Source organism: Malurus melanocephalus, unplaced genomic scaffold (assembly GCF_030028575.1).
Source record: "Malurus melanocephalus ecotype Western Australia unplaced genomic scaffold, MMel_1.1 scaffold_320, whole genome shotgun sequence".
Taxonomy (NCBI): domain Eukaryota; kingdom Metazoa; phylum Chordata; class Aves; order Passeriformes; family Maluridae; genus Malurus; species Malurus melanocephalus.
The window spans coordinates 814,999-835,912 of record NW_026623552.1 but is presented as its reverse complement, the minus strand read 5'-3'; the positions used below and the strand labels follow the sequence as shown (position 1 = coordinate 835,912).

The 20,914-nt window shown below is 37.6% G+C and overlaps 1 protein-coding gene across 2 annotated transcripts in view; it reads right to left on the bottom strand.

Moving 5' to 3' along the window:
- Nucleotides 1–1,889: 1,889 nt before the first annotated feature.
- The window catches only part of WDR25 (WD repeat domain 25), a 58,564-nt gene continuing 39,539 nt past the window's right edge, over nucleotides 1,890–20,914 (bottom strand). For both annotated transcript variants that reach the window (XM_057377636.1, XM_057377637.1), the window contains exons 4-7: nucleotides 18,871–19,001; nucleotides 5,885–6,055; nucleotides 3,590–3,730; nucleotides 1,890–3,211 (exon numbers count right to left, since the gene is read on the bottom strand). In XM_057377636.1, the coding sequence (XP_057233619.1) occupies nucleotides 2,990–3,211; nucleotides 3,590–3,730; nucleotides 5,885–6,055; nucleotides 18,871–19,001 (665 nt within the window). In that variant the 3' untranslated portion in view covers nucleotides 1,890–2,989. The remainder of the gene's footprint in view (nucleotides 3,212–3,589; nucleotides 3,731–5,884; nucleotides 6,056–18,870; nucleotides 19,002–20,914) is intronic.

Below are 20,914 nucleotides of genomic sequence, written 5' to 3'. Positions count from 1 at the left end.
ATGACTAAATTTCAGTCTGTGTCTTAATAGTTTTACATTAAAAAGAAATTTTAATAAGATAATGCTGTGAAAATAATTTCATTGTATTATAAAACCTTTGACTGGATCTTCTAAATAATTAAACTCCTGCCATCTTGGAAACCGGACACAAACACAATTCTAACTTTAATATTCTTTAAGAYGATACAGTTTCAAGTTTCTTTTATTTTTCTCTACTACTTTTAATCAAATTTAGGTTTCTCCATCCCTCAAATAGTCTAAAATTTATACCTGTAAGATAATTTTAGGAGGGATAAATGCCAGATACCAGATCATTCCTCAGCACACAAGTTAAGTTTAAGCAACAGCATGGGCAATCTTGCAAATTGCAGTTACTCTTCTACACAACACATGCAATGATTCCCACAGTCGGCTCTCTCAGGACCTTCCCTCTGTCCAGATGTGTTCTTGCTGAGGCTGAATGTGCTGAGAGTTCCTTCAGATGGAGAGAAGTGTTCACACCAGCTGGGGCCTCATCCAAGAGGGCATTTCTGTCATGAGCTCACATTTATTTCAGAGGCCTCTCTCAATGGTGTACTTAACAAAACAGATCCTGTGGAGATACCAGGTTGTGACAGGAACAACTGCAGTGCTGCCCATCCTCCATAGAACACACACCTGGCTGCCAGAAGGTTTTAAGTGGCAAAAGCATTGAATTAAAACACCAGGAGGGAAGAACACAGAGCCATCCCATTGGAAAATGCTGTGCAGTTGGGATCCAGCCTGCCCAGCAACAGGCAAGGTCTACTTCATTTCCAGCTGAACTCCTGACTTTTATGAGGATCCCACAGCTTGAATTAGGGGTAACTCAGAACCACTGAAGCGGTTTCTATTTAAAGGTACTGTGTACTAGAGGCCCAGTCAAGAGAAGTGCAAACTTCAGGTTCCTGTTGAACAGCTCATTGCTGAACAAGGAAGCAAGAAATTAAGGACAATCTGAGAAACAAAGAAAAAGTTGTTTTCGCTACCTTGCAAGACTCACTTAAATTTAATGCCCTGTGTTAAAACCCATCGTAGCTGCTGATGATTAAAATCATGCAGCCAAARTATCTTTGTCCAGACTTCAATATAACTGGACCCACAGTCATGGTATAGGCTTATTTCTTACCACAGGCAATTAGGAACATAAACTACAAACCAATGGAGCACATTATTCTCATTAATTAAGTACAATCTRCTGCTTGCAAAAGTATTCTGAAAATTTTTCTCTGAAAAAGCTTCTTTAACTGAGCATAAAAATGGAGAAAACCCCTTGCATTTGTGCCAATAAGAAAAACYAAAAGAATAAAAAGATKCTACAGAGGAAAAGCTGCTGCTATAGATGGTTTCTGGATTCCATGACAGAGACAATTCACTCAGCACAATTCTCCTGTGTATGTTAAAACCCTTTTAYAGACTAACCAGACCAAAGACAAGCTTACAGCATTCACTACAAGGTGACACMAGTTTATGTGGAGTCAAGTAGAGGAATACATATGGTTTATGTGATGAATAGACGTATCATTTTTCATATATATATATAGACACACATGCACATAAAATATCTCCTAGAACAAAGCAAGTGCAGGGAACTAAAATTTAAAATRCACTTGCAAACAATCTCTCTATATAAGTAAATACACAATAATAGCCTAATGAACTTTATTTTTGCTGTGGAATAGCACAGCTCCTGTCTGAGTGCCAGAGAACATCCCTTACACTCAATAGCAGGATGACAGTTTTCTGTGTCCAAGAGACATCAAGAAGCACAGAGAAATGCATATCTGTTTGCAATAAATTAGCGTATCGTGTTAATTTTTTTCACCTGCAAGCATCGATTTCATTACAGACTTGTGCACTAACTTGTCATGAATAATAGAATAAACAGAGATATCATGTACTAAACAAAAAAGTTTAATAATAGAATAAACACAGATATCATGTACTAAAAAAAAAGTTTATTTTTTCCCTAAAAAATATTTATACATAGTTTCATTTTGTTTATATACAGTCATAAAGTAAGTTTAAAACTCAAGTCTAAACATCATGATTTCAAAAACACAAATGTATTGACTTCAAATTAGGTTGAAGCTATCTGCCACACCTTTCCCTGGAACACTCAGAAGGCATTTTATGGCAGGTTGAGGTGATAACAGACTATCCATTATCAGAAGCTGCTCTGTGATCTTCCCCCTTCCTGTGCATAGAAGCTTTTTTGCCTTGAGCTACATCATTGCTTCTCTAGCCCTTCTGTGATCAGGTCAGGAGCTAAAGTAGCTCAAACAAGTGGGATAAAACATCCCAGAAAGATGGAATAGATATTAATTGATTTGAATGTCATCCTCTGTTAACTAGCACGTCCTCAGCTTATGGAGAGAATAATAGGAAACAGTCTCAAGTTGGGACAGGGGAGGTTTAGATTGGATAATRGAAAAAACTTYGTCAGTACGATGACTGTAGTGGTGGAGTCATCATTCTTGGAGCTATTTAACAGATTTGTAGATGTGGCACTATGGGACATGGTTTAGTGGTAGACTTGGCAGTACTGGGTTAAAGCTCAGACTCAACRATTTTTAAGTCTTTTCCAACCTAAATGATTCTCTGATTCTATGATAAATCCTGGTTTAAGAAAGCTGCATTGAAAAGATACATAAAAGAGCAATAATTTTCTTAAATTTAGATACTCAAAGCAAAGTGGGACTAGATAAGCACTGGAAGATTGACACAAAAGGGTTAAAATTTGTCTTCAGGGCTGAGGGAGAGAGTAGGACTTCTTTGCTCAGCAGCTAACCACAAGACCACCTTAACAGCATAAATGTAGAGGCCACAAAGAAAGAAGGAAGAAAAGACAACAGTCTCTCTCCTGCTTAMAACACATCCCAACAGAATTTCACATTCCATACTCTGGCTTATTTCCTAAGCCTTTGACAGACTAACAGGAGAGAGACATCCTGAAAAGTAACCCTGCTTGTTATTGCCAGATCTTGATTTCTCCAGCCCAGTCACATGTTGCAAGGAGCGACGGCAAGACTGGGTGAAAGATTGCACTCACACAAGCTTCTTTATGCGCAGACAAAGTGCGAATGATCCTTGAAGTATGATAATTGTAGAAAAACACTTTGCCATCTGAACTTCCTGTCACCAAAAGTGTTCCATCTGGAGAAAATTCACAGCCCACAGCAAATCCTTCCACCTGTGAAAAACAATAACAAGTGTAACTCTTGATGCTGATTAGAAAATTCACTGTGGTATACTGAAAATTRATATAGTACAAAACACATGTATCTTTAAATAAATAYACACTAAAGACTTCTCCAGGTCTTTACTAAGACATAGCTATATAAAAATTTTATTTAATCAAGCCATTAGACATTCATAAAGTCTTCTGATAACTATTTTCTTCAGAGTGTATACGATTCAAAATAGACTGGCGCATGGGAAAGCAAATTAAGGCAATTAATAGCTATCACTCATTTATAATAAAACACTATTAGCAGACATAAAAAACAGAGGTGCTTTGCTCTCTTCCTTTTAAACTTGGGTATTGAGTTTTCCTGTCGGGGAAGGATACCTTGTGTCCTTCGTATCTTTTCTTTTTGTTGATTCTGTAGGGTCGCTGGGCAGAAAACAAAGCCATGTAGTTCCCGTTGGTCTGAGCAACAAACACAGACTCCTTTGGGTGCAGGGTSAGGCTTGGGCAAGTGTAACGCTCCTGAAAATGATTTTAAAGGAAGTTTTGTTGTTTCAAACAAAAGCTTTGTTCAAACAATTCAAGTTATCTTTTGACATATTTGAGAGCCCATGAAGGGCAAGGAATACATAAGCCATCTCCATAATACACATTATCTAAAGATACTTCTTACAAACCACTGGAAGTCTTACATCAAGACAAATGCTAAACCAAACTTCTACCGTGATTTCCTAGATATTGACCAAAATCCCATATCTCTCTGAATCATAATTATGCTGCAGAACAGCTGCAGAAAGGTAACTCCAAACAGATGATTTTCAATCCTCTTCCTACCCAAAGAAACCCAAAGTCTGAATGTGAATCTTCTCCCATACCCCTTGCTCCACAGCCATRCTGTGCTTTCCATGCTATTTGGCACAGTTCTCAAACTCTCCAGCCTCCCAGCTCTGGCCACACTGACAGGAACAGAAAATATCTGATTGAAACAGACACTTTTCTCCATCCCATTCTTATGAAAAAGAAGAAGAAAAAAAGAGATCATTACTAGCCTCCTTATGACAGTGATGTAGGCTGCTGCTGGCTGCAAATTCATAAATATCTGCATTAATTAATAAGACTTGGCTTTACTCTACAGCTCCTATTTAAGACTAAATCAAGATTATTTTCAAAACTCTGATGATGAGTCCAGAAATCAACTGCTCTCACAAGACTTCCACCAGGTCCAAACCTCTTTTAGTTTCCATCTAACCTAAAGACACAGTGCTCAGTTTTTATGCCATGAAGACAGATTAGGAGATCTTTGCCCGTGGGATGCCTCTGCACGTGAAGAACCCCAGGCTGACAGTGACCACTGGACACCACAGGCTGTGGGATAGGGTGGGAAGGACATCAGATGAGTTTTGTTGTGTGATTTGGAAGTGAAGGACTGGGAAGGAAACTGTGGGTACTGCAAAGTATTGGGCACAGTGCACTGTGTGCTTCTGCAGAGAAAATGGGTCTGGAAGTATGGGATCAGAAAGTACACACAAGTGCAGGAGCACTGTGCTGTTGAGTATGCTGTGATAATGGGTTATTTTAGAGCTCTTAACTATTCTTTTGTTTATGCAGACAAGCAATAGATCAAGTCATGTTGAGATCTAGTCTGTCTGGGCAGCTGAGGAGTTCTCTCCCATCTCAAAAGTTTCAAAGGTGAAATCCAGAAAAGTGAAGCAGAGTTTGCAAAATCATYACCACGTTTTGTTTATTCACAGTGCAGAAAAGTGAAGGGGGAAAAAGTCCATTTCAGAGGTGCTGTAGTCACGTTTGTTTGTTACTCCTTGATGCTGAACCTTTCTGGTCTGTAATTTACATATTCACAGTTGTTTCTTTYTTCCTTTCCTATTGTCTATCCAAGATACTGATGGATCCAATATTTTACAAAGACACAATTSTGGAAATTAAACACTAAACAAACCCATTAAATCATCAACTATGTGTCCTTGTCAGCAGAGTACTACTGTTCATTTCAGGATTTCCAAAAGCATCTATATACAATTCAATCATATTATATTACACAGGATATTAGACTTGGGTTTTCAAAATAGACCCAGGGAGTTGAAATTTTCTATTAACTTCTTTGGTRATCTCTCTGAAGCTGTCAGCCTTTCTAGACGATTTAGCCCATTAAATGTCTTGCTTGGATAGATGACTGAGAAATACTGCACCTGCACTGATAAATGCAAATTTTGCCTCTGTGATTATGCTGTATTAGGTATCTACATGCACGTATCAAGTTGCTATTACTGTGTGAATATTAAACTCAGCTTGTCAATAGCCCTCATTGCAGCTGATGAAAAATGTATGAAAAAGTGTGGGAAAAGAAAGGTGGCACTATAGCAGCTACTGCCATGCACCAGTGGCAAACCACAATGACGCTGCAGAGTCCTTGCCTAAATATAGCTTAGATGTCAATGAATTAGCACTGAAATGTAAATATTTTAAACACAAGGAGACCTCTCAGTCTTCAAGGTTATTTTTTAATAACAATTAAGTGTTAAGTATTAAAACAAAGTCATCAACTCACATGAAGAGCATCTTATACAAGACCTTATTGAAAATCAAATGCTTTTTTTTTATTACACTGACAAGTACGAAATATTAAATCATGACCCAAACAAAACTGGTTGTTAATCTTACATGAAAAATCTGATTGGAGATTTTTGCAGCACTTTGGAAGTCCCATGCAATGATGGTACGATCAGCCGAGTCTCGGCTCACTGCATCCGTGCTTGTAAGAAATTCTCTTCCTTCAGGGAGAAAGAGGATATCCAAAGTCTGTTGTACTGCAGCTTTGTACACTCTTAACACCTAGGGGATAAAAGAGTTTGTTATTTTTTGACAGATTAGAATATGATAAACTATGTTTTCCCTCTCTGTATTAATAATTACCTCCATTAAATTATCTATTATTTTTAAACATCAAAAAAATAACTCAGTTTAAAACGTAAATGTACTAGAGCTTGTAAATGGCTTGGTCAATGTATATAAAGAGTCAACATAGAGGAAAATTATATTTTAAAAAGCATCGGTTTGTACAATTTATATATTTATGTATACATAAGATTCTATTGTAAACCACCAAGGAATTAGAGTAAGATGCAGAAAGAGTTTTAAACAACACAATGTTGTGAAGATGGGTCTACACAAAATCCCTTCTACAATATGAATACTTCTAGAATCCCTAGAAGAGGCAAAAGAATCTTTGGCATCAAGATGGCCCACTTGGTAAGCTGGGCTTTGAACTGCAGGACTCGGGGATTTTGGGGTGTCCAAAATGTCAACACCAAACCATTGCAAGCAGCTGGGCACGAGCCAGGCCAGCCAGAGCAGCAGCAAATGCCCCTCAGCTGCCTCCCAAGATGAACCCAGCAGCCCAACCACCTCAGGTGTCTGTACAGCAACACACACAGCCTGGGAGCAGCCAGCAGGAGCTGCAGCTCTGTGCCCAAAGTGGAGAGGGACCTGAGGGTCCTCATGCACAGCAAACACACGAGGGAACAGTGCACAGCRCAGCAAAGCCACTGGGTGCTGAGGGCACCAACAAAGGCATCACCAGAAGAGATAAAAGAGTCACTGTCCACTCGAGTCAGCGCTTTTCAAGCCACACCTGGAAGGAACATTGTGTTCAGTTTTGCCCATGCTATACTAAAGATAGGGGGACAGCCTGAGAAGGGACCAGAAGGGCAACAAAGATGATCAAAAGATTAGGAAGCTGCTACAGAAGCAAAGGCAGAGAGAACTGGGCTTGCTTAGTCTTGAGAAAAAAAAGATTTAAAGAATACCGTGTTCCAGGATTTAAAGGGTGGGTACAAAGGTGATGGAARCTCCCTTTTTACAAAGAGTTATGTGGGAAAGAGGAGGGGTAATTGGTGCAAGTTGCACCAGGGGAGATTCTGACTGTACCCAAAAAGTGGGTTAGATCCATGCAGGAATAGATATGGGCCTTGGGTTTCTGAATATTTTAACAGCCTGTAAGCTGGATCTTTAAAAGTAAGAAATATTTTTAACTATTTTAAGGAATACATAACTATTTGAATTTCCTTTCTTTCCCTCTTCATGAAATTCTGTATCTATGTTGTCTAATTTGAATTTTGCAAATCAATACTTTTGCTTTCTTTTTTCTCTGTTTTGCCTCCAGTGAAGAGAAACTTCAAGGCAAGTGGCCAGATCAAAGCAAACCATCTCTCTGAATATGGTGATCCTTGAAACTAGGACATGGGAAGACTCCTAGTTATTAATATCTGAATCTCTCTTTCTCCAAGATAGCTGAAACATAGCAGCCTGCACTTCCAACAGGGTGTTCAGAGGTTAGTCCTTCTTCTAATGTCACTAGAAAAACCAACAGACGGGAGAAAGTGCTTAAAGCATTATCCTGAAATGACTCCTAACTTTGTGAGGCATTTCAGTGCCTATCTTATAATAAATGCTAATATACCTAGTGACTACTAAATTCAGGGCTCAGACCATTTGCAGATACCTTTTTAAAAAAAGAACAACCAAACAATCTGCAGGTGTCACAATGAAATTTCCTGGATTACATCTCTGTTCTATACCTTCACCAACAAAAGAAAAGTAATTTCAAGTGTCAAACACAGCATGAGAACTTCTTGATTTTCTGCCTCAAAAGCTCAAAAATCTATGACTGTTGGGAAGATGTTAGGAAAGCTGATCCTGCTTTAGGGTGTGGTCTGCTAGTGGATGTCCTGAGGTCCCTTCCAGYTCTGCTTCCTGCAATCTCAGCATGCAGAAGGATGGCAGCAGCAGCTGCTCAAGTTGCTTTTCACAGCTTTAGTGAAATASGCAGTTTAGAAACATCACGTTTGCATTCAGCAAAGAACCTCAGCCATGCAAGCTCCCTACACACCCCATAATAACAGCAACAAAATGTAAACCTGCATACTCAAAAAACTTGCACGTTTCTCAGCAATCTGCCTGCTTTTYTAAGATGGTGAATATACAAATGTACTACTTGCTCTCATCAGATTTTACAGCCTCAGAATCTGCATAATATACAAAGCAATTAAACTTTGTAAAGCCAAAAGGGACATTTCCATATTTATAGCCTCCACTTTCTCTATGGAGAAATCACCATGCATATTTCTTCACAGAGTTATAAAAGGAAGTCTATAGTTCATTAGTAAAGTAGAAAATGAAGCTATTTCATAGGAGCAAAAATGCAAAATAAAACCCCAAACTAAAAAAAGAAAAAAAAACCTACAAAATATAATAGCTGCCTGGAATGAGAAAAGGAAAACTATAAAGAAACCTGATAGCTGTAGGAACTGCAGGAAAAGAACGAAGTTAAATTGAGAAGAGTGGACACAAAAGGCAGAACCACCCCAACAGACTGAGGAGGCAGCTACTTAGCAGCAGGAACCTTCTCAGAAGTGACAAGTTCCAACCAGAGTCAGCAGGAGCAAAAGCATGGAGCAGCACAAGTGTAGGAAGAGTGACAAAGCCATAAAAAAAAAGCCAGTTAGTGCTGGGAAATTAAGAACAATGATCTAGAACAACAAATGACAGCAAACTTTCAAGTGATTATTCATGATACTTTGAATTCTTTAGAGATTATTTAATATTTTCTTAAAGAGGAAAATCATAGACGTACTGTTTAGCTCTTCATCATCTAAAACAACCCCAATCTTGTGAAATGTGGGTACATATCCATACACACATGGTGTCCAACATTGTAAAGGGTTTAGGTTTTAGACTTAYTTTTAACAGGTTTTGAAGGAAGAGGCATTTCTTGGTAAGGAAAAAGAAGATACTGTGAAGTTGGTAATGTGCAAATTCTTTTAATTTTTGCTGAAAACCTGTTGGGTTCTTACAAAAACTGCAACTATYAATTTAAACATTTTCACTGGTAATCACTAAATAATGTTTGTTTGTCTGTAATTTAATAGGATATGTAGCCAAATTACCTATATACCTTAGCTTAGCAACAGGAAACTATATTTATCAAAATTAGTACAAAAGACTTTCTTTTTTTGTATGTTTGATACATACCTCACAAAAACCATGCTGTTTTATCTTCAAACCACATAGTAAGAACTGACTCAGAGAACAGCAAATTAACACTTTGAATAGCAGCTGGGAACTTGATATACACAGTATTTCAATTGCCCCATAAAGACAGCTTTCAAAAATAACTAATTGCAACATTCCTGCTCAGAAAAGTATTCATAATTAAACCTGCTTTGTTCTACCTCAGGCAATTAATTCATGGCATGCCTGAGGAACTTGTTTGGGGAAAGCACGAGTTTGCCCACCCTGCTGGCTTTAGATTGTTAATAACAGCTTCTGCTCTTTTGCCATTTGCAGATTTATCACCGATCAGCGCTAGAAAACAACAGTTCACTTCTTCAATSTAAGCATTTTCTGCTTAGAAAAGAATTCATTTCAAAGGAAGGCCTAATCGTTTCTGGTATCAACACAATCCAACATAATAACAAARCTTCTTCAATAAGGCAGGAGTTCATGACAGCAGGCTTTTGAAAAGAAAGGTAATTCAAGCAAATTAAATCAGTTTCAAACTGATTCTTATGGTTCTGGTGATTTGAAAAGCACACTGTGATGCTGAATTCAAGGTATATATTTCACATGGGTGTTCCACAATACTTCCCTGCATAAAGCACATACCATGCATGGTAATTTGTTTGCCAAGAAATCTCAAACCCTCCTCACCAGCAATTCAGGAGCTGTTATTTGCCTCAACTCGGTGCTGGTCACTTATAAGCTCTGTGCAATGCACTTTACAAACAGCACCTCAAATGTTATGCTACTGTTGAGAAAGAAAGGATCTTTCATAGTCATTGCCCTGGGCATCAGGATAGGGGKTCTCCAAACAAATCTAACAGGACTACAGGCAATACGGCAAAGAAACCCCTTAATCAGTCAGATCCATGGCTTCCAACCTGTAAAACTGGGCATATCTTTTCAATCATTTCATGTCCTACCTGTTTAGATTGTGTGACTTGRCACGAACCTGCCTCTTCCTACTGACATGTTGGGTAATTAATGCAAAGGGGGACTGATTTAAGTTTCTTCTGTGAAACAATACCACACCATCAACAGCAATAAAAAGCACATTTTAACTTACAGAAAAGCTTATTTTTCCACAAAACAGAAGGGTTKTTTTTTTTTTTATCTATTGCAGTGCAAACCATTTATGTCAATCTATTCTGGAGAGTAAGGTGTCGAGGCAGACTACTATTTGCTTTTTAGCTACATGTTCACAACAAACCACAGACACACGACAAATCAAATATATGTCTCTGATCCCCATCTAGGAATTATAGGGACAGTTTCAGCCAAAACACATGACAATATCATAGGCAAGAAGATCAGCATACTAGCCATGCTTGCTTAAAGTCTTTTAACATAAGACTAATGTATTTCTCTTCTTGCAGTTAYAAAACCTTTCTATCCTATTTAAGTTTTTTCCTGTTTGTACCAGCTCTGTTTTCAGAGATACAATCCAGGATTATCAAGGGATCTTGAGAATAATTAAAAGGAAGGAAAGACTGTTTAAGATAAAGAAGTGGCTAACCTTAATCTGGTATTGATCTCTAAGATTTCAGATATGAACAATGTACACAGGCTTTTTTAAAAGCCAATTTCAGATTACTTGAAAGAATCTTGTGATGGAAATTGTCAACCATTTATAAAAAAAAAATTATTTCCAACAGTTTTTTTTTAATTTAAAATTATCTCAAATAGGATAAGAAATTAAATCCACATACAGGAAGATACAGAATGGCATTTCTGTGAGAAACTCAACAGATCTTTTAGAATAAAAACAATGAATTCTTACTACAGAAATGAGATGGCTGAGAGAAATTTGAAAGGATTCAAAATAAAGTCTGAGCAGGTTCGTCTGAGTCACAGAAAAKGTGAATGGTTTCCTCCATTACAAGACTTCAGAATACAAATGAGCCAAAGGCAGCTTCAAATGCACAGAATGAGATGCTTCTTCGAACACTACATATTGAAGCCGAATTCCTTGCCACAAGAAGCTGCACATATARAAAGATCAAGAACAACCAATTCCACTGAAAACTCAAAGTGATCCAAGGAAGACAAAGAGGCAGGAAGCCCCCAAACTCTGAMGTAGAGGCCTGGATAACCATTGCTGGGAATTGTGATAAAGAAATTTGCTGTGCTTTTCTATTCTTGTTCTTCAGAAGCGTATTGGTCACTGCTAGGGGTGTCTAGAAATGGGCTGAAACTGGAACAGTCATTCCCTGACAGATTCTCATTTGAGTACTTGCACTGCAAAAGGAGGAATGTTCCATTCCTGGCTTGCTTCAGTCTCTCCTGGAGCACAGGATCGATTGTCCTGGGATCCTGAATCCTACAGGTGTAGGATTCTCCTCTGCGATGCCACTATATGAGGCTCCCAAATAAACAGAGCAGACTGCTTTGTGCTCACCTTTGTGCTCCAGACACACAGGTGCACCTTCACATTCAGAAAGGACCCTGAATGTCAAACATTTAAAACCAAATGCTGTTATGCAAGTGAAAATATACACCCCCCCATATTTCTTTGAACTTTTTGTCCACAGGAAGGATTTTTCTGAGAAGAATAACTTGAGTTTTCTAAAGCACTGAATAAATCATCTTATTTTAATTACCTTGTTCTTCCTAATACCATCAGTACATGACAATGTATTGGCTGTTTCTATAGAAACCAGCAGTGCAAGTAGCTCCACCAGTTTCTACAGCCTTTTTTCATATTTATATGCTATCCARAGACAAATTCATTAAGGTCTCCTAAATACATGCTACTTAAAACGACTGCATCTCATCTGAAAGAAATTGCAATAGAATGTTTCCAAGGAAACAAATGCAGTGCATTTGCACCTATTAATTTTTTTAACTGTGCTTTAACAGCTTGGGCTTATTTCTCTATAAACTCAAGTATGGAGAAATAGCTCAACAACATAAAAAGCATCTCTTTAATTTTTTTTCTTTTTAAGAACAAAGTTGCAAATGATAGTTGCAATTTTGTAGCTAAGTAACGTTCAGAATAATAAACAAAGATGAGGGGAAAAGCAAAAACCCTGTTACTCTGCCTTGACCTCTGTTGTTAATAAAAATTTTGCAGTTCATTTCAACACTCATTTTAAAAGCTTGAATTAGGAGCTTCCACCATTTTTTCTGGTTAATTTGTTCTATASCTTATAAGATCGCAATTTCAAAAATAGGAAATTCTGTGTAAACCTTCAAATCTACATTTGCCTTAAATTTGCCTCAACTTCATAATAGTATTTTTTAAACTTACCTTGACAAAATTCTATTATTGATCCCAAATGGCTGAACCTTTCTATTCCCTTTTACTCTTTCAATTTCTAAAAAGCCATTGCTATTTGTCCTGCATAATATTCTATTCCTTTTACTGACTGTGCTAGCACAAGACTTTCCATAACAAACATTTTCCCAAAATAAAATAATAAATATTGTCTCCATTTAGTGCCATGCCTGAAACACTTCATTAAATTCCTTCCATGAGGCATCCCTTTTAGCCAGTTTTCTTATTATACAGTACCTAGGTTAATTCCTTCCTTCTCCAGCTTCTCCAATTGCTCTTTCAAAGTCCAATATCATAAAATGACATCAAGTAAACTTCATACAATCAACCTTCACTTAAATAATGTAATTGTTTTAATGTCTTTTATTCCTATATCTGTAACTAACCTTCCCTTCAAAAGTCTGTTCTGTGGCTGTCAGGTCATAYTTTACTGGATCTCCTCTACCTGATGCTTTTCCTCTCTTTCCCTCCTTGTTTAACATAAGCAGTGGATTTGCATTTGTAGAGGTCTAAGAGGTTCAAATAATGCTTTAGGACAGAGCCACAGCCCTGTCACCTTCCACCTATTCCCTCTCCAGATTACTGTGTGGTGCTTCATCAGGACTTGCTGTTCTGACAGTGCTCACAAATACCTCTTGCCAAAGCTCCAAGAGACCTCAGTGGACAAATGAACATCCACAGACAAAAAAAAATCAAAAACATAGTATACCAAATCCAACACTTGGGTAAATTATTCCTCTATTTTTAATGGAATCAAAAAAAAAAGTTAGTGATCTCCACATTAAAAGTCCCTTGTATTTCTGCACGCACACGATAAAGAATGCTTAGAAAATGTTAAGTTTTATCAAAGCAGAATGYGAATAAAAGGTAAAATATTCAAATCTCAAAAATAATTATATGGATACATTTAAAAATATTCAAATGAGTACATTCAGATGCCAACTTTGACTGCTGTACATCCTCTCACCAGAGCTAACAGCATCCCTGCTCTACACTATGTAAACCTTGCTGACACATGTAAATACATTCTTTCAATGCAATTTGACCGTTCACAATATAGTGAAATTCATCTCCTTAAAAAGTACTATCAGTATAAGACAGCTACTGCTCTCATAGAACATCTGTGTAAGCTTACAACCCAAACTAAAAAGGAAAAAAAAAAAATACCTGTACTTATATTTACTTCAACGAAAACAATWAAGTCCTTATTGCTGAGTTAAAGGGTACAAGTCTCAACCTTTTGTTCTCTTCGGTATTTCAAGAATATTAAAATTTCAGATAGAATAAGTAGCTGGAATGTATCCTGTCTGAAAAGGTAATGTAGATTAGCCAAAATGAAGGGTGACTGTGCTGGCTTGTGCTGAACATTTTAAGAAATTCTTCCACAGCTCAGAGAAAGGAAATATTTCTAAAATACATAACTACTTTAAGGTCTTGGGTTATTGCACATTCCTATTTCCATGGTTTTCCAGGGTTTATCTAGGTTCAGCTCTGAGGTCCAAAGATCCCATGGGGGCTGTTCAGTATGATGTTCTCTCCTTGGTTAACACTGCAGATTCTTTGCTTTTTTAACAGAGCAACTCACTTGTTTTTTTTTAACAGAGCAACTCACTTCAACTTAAGTTTTCTGCTCTTTTCATAAAGTCTCTATAAACATTCTCCAAATTTTTCATAAATTTAATCAATCTGTTATACAGTAATATAAGATCTCCAAAATAACCTCTTTACCAGAGAGACAAAACTAGGTTTAACACAAACAGAAAGAAATACCACTATAATAAATCTCCACAGGCTATTCAGCTGCCTCTTTAATTTTTGTTTCAGGCTTTGATTACTTGTCTCTGTAATTTTGAGATGCCTGTATACTTTACATTTCACTGAGCAGTTAACAAGCTGTTCCACTCATTCACTCTCTGAAGGATATTGCTTAGCTTTATCTCAAAGATTTAAACTCCTTTATTGTTCTTTCTTTCTTTGTCTTGCTTAATACCCARTGCTACATGTGAAACCATTTTGCCTATTTGCTCAACAGAGCAGGGATAGCAATAAATGTCTTTCAACATTCCTCCTTTTATTTAATATATATCTGCCTCTCTGATCAATAGCCTACTGCACATTTCTGTTGTGGTTTAAAACCAGCCAGCAACTAAATACCACACAGCCACTCGCTCATTTCCCTTGTAYCCTGAGTGAGCTGTCAAACCGAATGGAAAAGATTCATTTGCACACATCAGCAAGGTCTGCATTGTGTAAAGCAGGGATGCTTTTAGCTCCCCTAAAATTTCTCAGTGTTTCAGTAGCTCAAAGGCTGCTTCAAACCAGCTTGATACATTTTCTCTGGGACTTGGAAATCCAATTTTTGTATCACATTCCAGTCATGAATAAACACTAGTAATTAATGCTCATAAATTCATGGTCCCGGTCAGAAGTATTAATTTTTTTAAGCACCACTATCTATATAATTTCCTATCAGCAGAAAGCATCAATGTGGCACACTGGCATAAAACAGCCCATTTAAATTCCTGCATGTGTGTGTAATTGGACAATATTTTTGCAATTTCTAATTCTCTCTATCTCTGTTATGCTTAATGTTTTGCTCCGAATTTCCATGAAAAATCCCCCTATTTCCTGTTATACAATTATCATTTTGCCTCACAGTTAATTTCAAAATGTGCAAGAGGACAGCTTGCTAAAACACAGGAGTACATCCTAAAGAATGACCCCTGAAATTGAATTACCAGCAAATGCTGAAATTGAGTTTTCAATGTGCAATGAATAACAAGATTCAGATGCTGGATTTAGGGTGTTCAYTCTATTGACAAAATATGCTGCAAAGCCTGAAAAGGCTATCAGGACTATGATGACAGGAGCAAAAAGAATCATTAGTTCACCCACACATCATTTCAAGCTGAATGACAGGTTAACACACTTGAAAGAACAGGCAAAACAGGAAAATCTTGTAATGAATTAGGAWGAAAGAACTTGAAAGATAGAAAGGTTGTTTGAGTCAAAACTGAAAAAAAAAGTGGCAAGAGACCTCAGACATCTATTTCAGTTAAGAGAAAATGCCATTCATCAGAACAGGATAAATTTCAAAAGATTGGCCAGGACACTATCCAGTTTTAACTATGGTCATAACTGTGTAAGATGAAAAAGATACGCGAACAAAGATAACGATATAAACTGAAAGCAGAAATATCTGAAGAATCCATTGAAATCCCAGACTAGGGACCAGCAGACATGACATGCTGATGACACTGATAATTCACGCCTAATAAATACGTGGTTCTGTGCCAAGAGTTTGAAATGTAACTATTTTGCAGTAATGATGCACAGGTGAGACTAACCTCCATCTCAACAAGTTCACCTGCTCTTTGTAACTGCCTCATATAAACTCCATGCAGCTCATTGGTGAAGGATGTTTTCTCTCTACCACCAGTTTTCAGGAAGAGTTTTCCTGTGAAGACTTTCCAAGACAGCCAAAAAGCAAACTCCTGTCCACAGAGATGCACACATTTCTGTAGGAGGCACCTTCTGCAGAACATCAGGCTGATGTTGTTGGCAATATTTGGCACTCACAGCCTGGGGTGCTGCTTTGCAGCCTCTGTCCAGGCTAAGCACCATGTGCTGTTCCATGCCTGCTCCTGTTCACAAGGAACTGCTCTCTGAACTGCTCTTAAATGAATGCTCTCATTTAAGCAGATCTGAACTACAATCAGGTTTGCCAGACACAGCAATTGATGGTTTAGCTGTGGTTAAACTGAGGCACCATCAGAATTTAGAACCTAAAAGGAAGRAGGTGCTTTAACAAACAAACACATCTATTGTTTTCATCGCTTGGAATACAATCCTGTTTGATCCCTTGTCTGGTGCCAAGGGAAAGCATTGAACATTGTTACTATTGAAACGCTGACAATTCACAAGGGGAAAAAAGAGTCAAGAACAGCATTTTCCAACCATTTGTCTCAGTGACACTATAACACTGTTCAAAGATAAAACTAAAATATTGGGGATTAGCAGAGCTGCTGACAACAGGAGAGCAACAGATTCAGCAAACAACTCAGAACTAACTTATCTAGCACAAGCACTAACATCTAGCCCCTCAGCTCTAYTAGAGTCAAGGTCAATTTTTCATAGTCTTCAGATCTTGTCATCACAATCTCTAGCATCAGATTTGCTGAAAAAAAAAGTCTTATTCAAACAAAAGTCTTGGATTGTAAATATCCGTAGTAAACAAATCTTCCGTTTCCTTAAAACTGAAGTGCCTTCTCCATTATCAGTATTTGAGATTGTYTCCTACCTGTGAACAATTTCTGTCATATTCCTCCACAACCATATACAACATGTGCAGACAGGCACWTTTTTGCAACATGTGACTTGAGGCACTTGTTACTATAGAACAGAATCAGTTATCATCTTCCATCTGGACAGACTGGGCACTCTAGACACACACAGGCTGGAGGTATTGCCAATTTTGGCATGACCATACTCATCAATCACAAYTGACTTCAAATCTATAGAAGAATCATCTTCACAGATTCTCGGAGATAGTCRCTCAAAGATATGCAGAGATGCAAAATTCATCATATAGAAACAACATGGAGTGAAAGAATGTCTCTGGCTTTGTACCCAGCCACGTTATCACTTGATTTTGTCTATAACTACAGTATAATTTCCAGAAAATATTGTTGGACCACATCAGAAAAATCTCTGAAATAATGTCTTGTCATCTACATCTGCCATCTTCTCCTTGACTACAATCAAAGACCTCAAATTTGACATAACAATCAACAATCTTTAAGCCTTAAAAAGATGGTACTCTCTTAGTTCCTGAAGCACCTTTTAAAGGCAGTTCAGCATACCATAACACACAACTGGTTCTCTACGTTAAAAAGGACAGTGAAGTATTCAGTATTCAGACTGCACCTCCTCTCCTCCCTACAATTAAGGTCTCCTGTTACGAGGATCTCAAAAAAGAAAAACTGTATTCTCTACTTCRTTTCCATGCTATGAAACCACTGATCCTGCTCTTCAGGAGAAAAGACTTCTATTAGTCTGTCGTTTTCTGTTCCCTGCCATGAACAGTTTCAATGGAAAATCACATTTTTAAAAGTTACATTTTTAAAAGTTACATAGGTATTTGTTATCAAAGGCATTTACATTGTGCAATTTAAAACTAGAATCATCTTTCTTCCCAGACCTGTGCTTTGAGTATCTCTTCACATCCCTTCCAAGGAAAACCAGCCATCATACAAGTATGATGGATGCAATAAACCCCATCGGCAGCTTTTACAAAGATTTTCACACTAACAGGCTAATTCTGAAGCTCACAACAAATTTATTTGCAGAGTGGCCTCAGATGTGGCAGTCTCAATAAGTATTTATTAATGTTTTTCTTTTAAGAACTTATTCATTTGGTAGAGATCCTATATAATTAAATTCCTTCCTCAAACATCAGTGACAAATGCAACTGCAGCACAGGAACTCGATTGTTAATTGCACAGGAATATTCTGTTCCTCAACAGAGCAACTCCCACAATGATCTCAGAGCTCTCCTGTTAGAGCCCTGACACCTGAAATGCAGCTCCCTACATCTCTCACCTACTATTCTTAGTACATCACAGAGACAAGGTTGGGCTATGCTAACTTATCTTTTTCAGGTCCCTTCTGCCATCCTCAAGAGCAAACAGATGGCCAACGATGATGAGTAGGATCTCCCCGTAGAGAAATTAAAAGRAAAACAAAGAACTACTCACTTTACAGTCCCTGCTTCTCTTTGAACTGTTCTGTGCATGAGGATGTTGCTCACAGCTCCGGTCTTACCTGAGCTCTGAATGGCAACTGGGAGCACATTGCTCTCTGTGGTTCATGATAAAGTAAAAGCAGAGGCATTTCACACCTCTGTGGCCCTTCATAAACAAAAATTGCTCCACATTTCTGTACAAAAGGTTTCTCTACACACACATCCTGACTCACATATAACAGCTGGAAGAGTAAATTAGCTGTACTGCTTCCTAGTACACAACTGCTTTTCACAATCCTCAGGTGAGCTATTGGCTTTGTTTAATTCAAATAGATGTTACTTATATCTACAGAAAGAAAAAATATTTTTGTGTACAGTATTCCTCATAGCACTTAAAACACATTACAGAGGTTCATACTGACAAATAGGAATACAATCAATGACAAATGCAAAATAGATCACAATAACATTTCATTGCAAGACCAGTAGGTACATCCAGCAGCTTAGTAACACACAGCATACACAACATAGAAAACACTGAAAGAGAAGGATAAAAAAGATTTCCTTTACCTTAGAAGTCCTTATATCCCATGCTTTAACTTCAGGGCTGAACCCTCCACAAATGAAAACATTTGACTCTGTAGGGTGGAACTTCAGTGCACTGATCCTAAATTCTGTTTTGCTGCTAAATATCTGCTTCCCTAAAATCAAGAGACAAGCAGAGATTAAAATCTGAGCAGAAAATGAAATATTATATTAATTTCAACAATTTCAACTTAGTTTCAAAAATATCAAGGTTGCCAAAGGTGAAYGTGCTTATATTAACACAATTCAAATACCTGGGGCTACTCTAATYTAATGAAAATAAAAGACAATTCACTAATTTCTCTCCACATGAAATTGCCCCTGCTCACAGRCCTTTGCACCACTGACTGCTTCCTACTGAAAGGAGAAAACCAGTGGTTCCCACACTAAGGAGAGGAGCTCCACTGACGTTGCAGATCAGACTTCACACGGGAATAAATCTACAAATCTAATGGTGGAAGCCACAGTCTTTTTTTCAGTGAGGCAAAAAGAACTAGAACAAAACATTGTCTGTACAAAAATACCACGTCCCAACTTATATTACAACTCTTGAGTTGTTTACTTATTTTTCTATGAAGGTAGAGTGAAACTTCATGGTGAAAGTAGGAAATAATTTGCATACCACCATATGAAGGYAATAGCTGTTCCCATGGATACCCTGTTGCCAACATTTAATTGTGTACACTAATCTCCACAGGATCCTGTGGTTAGTATCAGTTGGATTTCCTGCACTTTTGAATACAACAGAATTCAGCTAGGTTAATTTATGGGACTTTTCCACAGTCCGCTGCTTCCTTTCATCCGAACAAATTCATGATATTACTGTACATTCATTGAAATTAAATTTTTGGAACAGCATTATGGACCAAGATAAATATGTCTGCTCACTTACACAATAACAACTGTGATTTATATGTCCCGTATAAAGAGCCACATTAAATAACTTACTGCTGTAAGCAACAGTGAAGCAGGTACTGCAGAAGTAAAACAAAAAAAATCCTTTCAAATACTGTGATAAAAGATTCTTAAAATATTCTTTAATCTGTGTTTTCTGCAAGTGWGGGTTGTTTAAAAACAGGCTTCCTCAAACAACTGAAAATACTTTCAGCTAAAAACATTACTGACAGATGTMAACTCTTAATGTTGGGTGTACAATACTGAAAATCATTCACCTCGATTTTTTTTAWGCTTATTTCATTATCTGGGGCCAATTTATTTGATTTCATCACCAGTTCTATTTTCTTCATCTGCTGAACTCACACAGTCAACCAGATGACTTGTAAAATTACTTCTTTATTCAGTTTAAAGAAGAGAGAGATTTTACTTCATCACATATGCTCATCAAGGGAAAAGGCAGGCAAAAGAGATTGCAGAGAGCCTAAAGGAGAGGTGAGTGCTGTTCTTTGTGAATTCTGGTGTTTGTAGGGGGTTTTTGTCCTTTTTCAAATTCTCCACCAATTGCCTGTGCAAGGTCTAGAGTGCCTCTCTGTCACTACTAAGTGAAACACTTAATTTCATCCCTGAGTTCCTTCCCCAAAAGGACAAAAAAGTCATAAGGGCAGCAGAGATTTTTCTCCACAAGTCACATCTAACAGTGACCATCTCTCGCCATGGGAGCATTCAGTACCCCAATAGCTGCAGGGGAAAAAAAAAAAAGAACCCACAGGGATGGAAGAAAGTATTAAAATCATCAGTTATGGGAGCAACAAGATATTGCTCTCATGTCCACCACTACCAGGCATAATCTGGGGGGGGTTTACAAAAGTCACATAGAAAGGCATCTTACTCTCACCCACAGCGCTTGAGAAGATACTAAATTACCCCATGGAGGCTCACTACTCAGTTTAATAGCACTTTGCTCCCAAAGGAATTTGTTTCTTACTAGTTACCAGCTTAATAAAAATGGTGGAAGTATACTCAACAGGTTTTCAATGGGACCGCAGCCAGAAATTAGCAAAAATGCAGCCTACCTGAACTAATCCTGTCACACAGCTTTGTAAAGGACACATCAAGTRATCACTGTACTCCA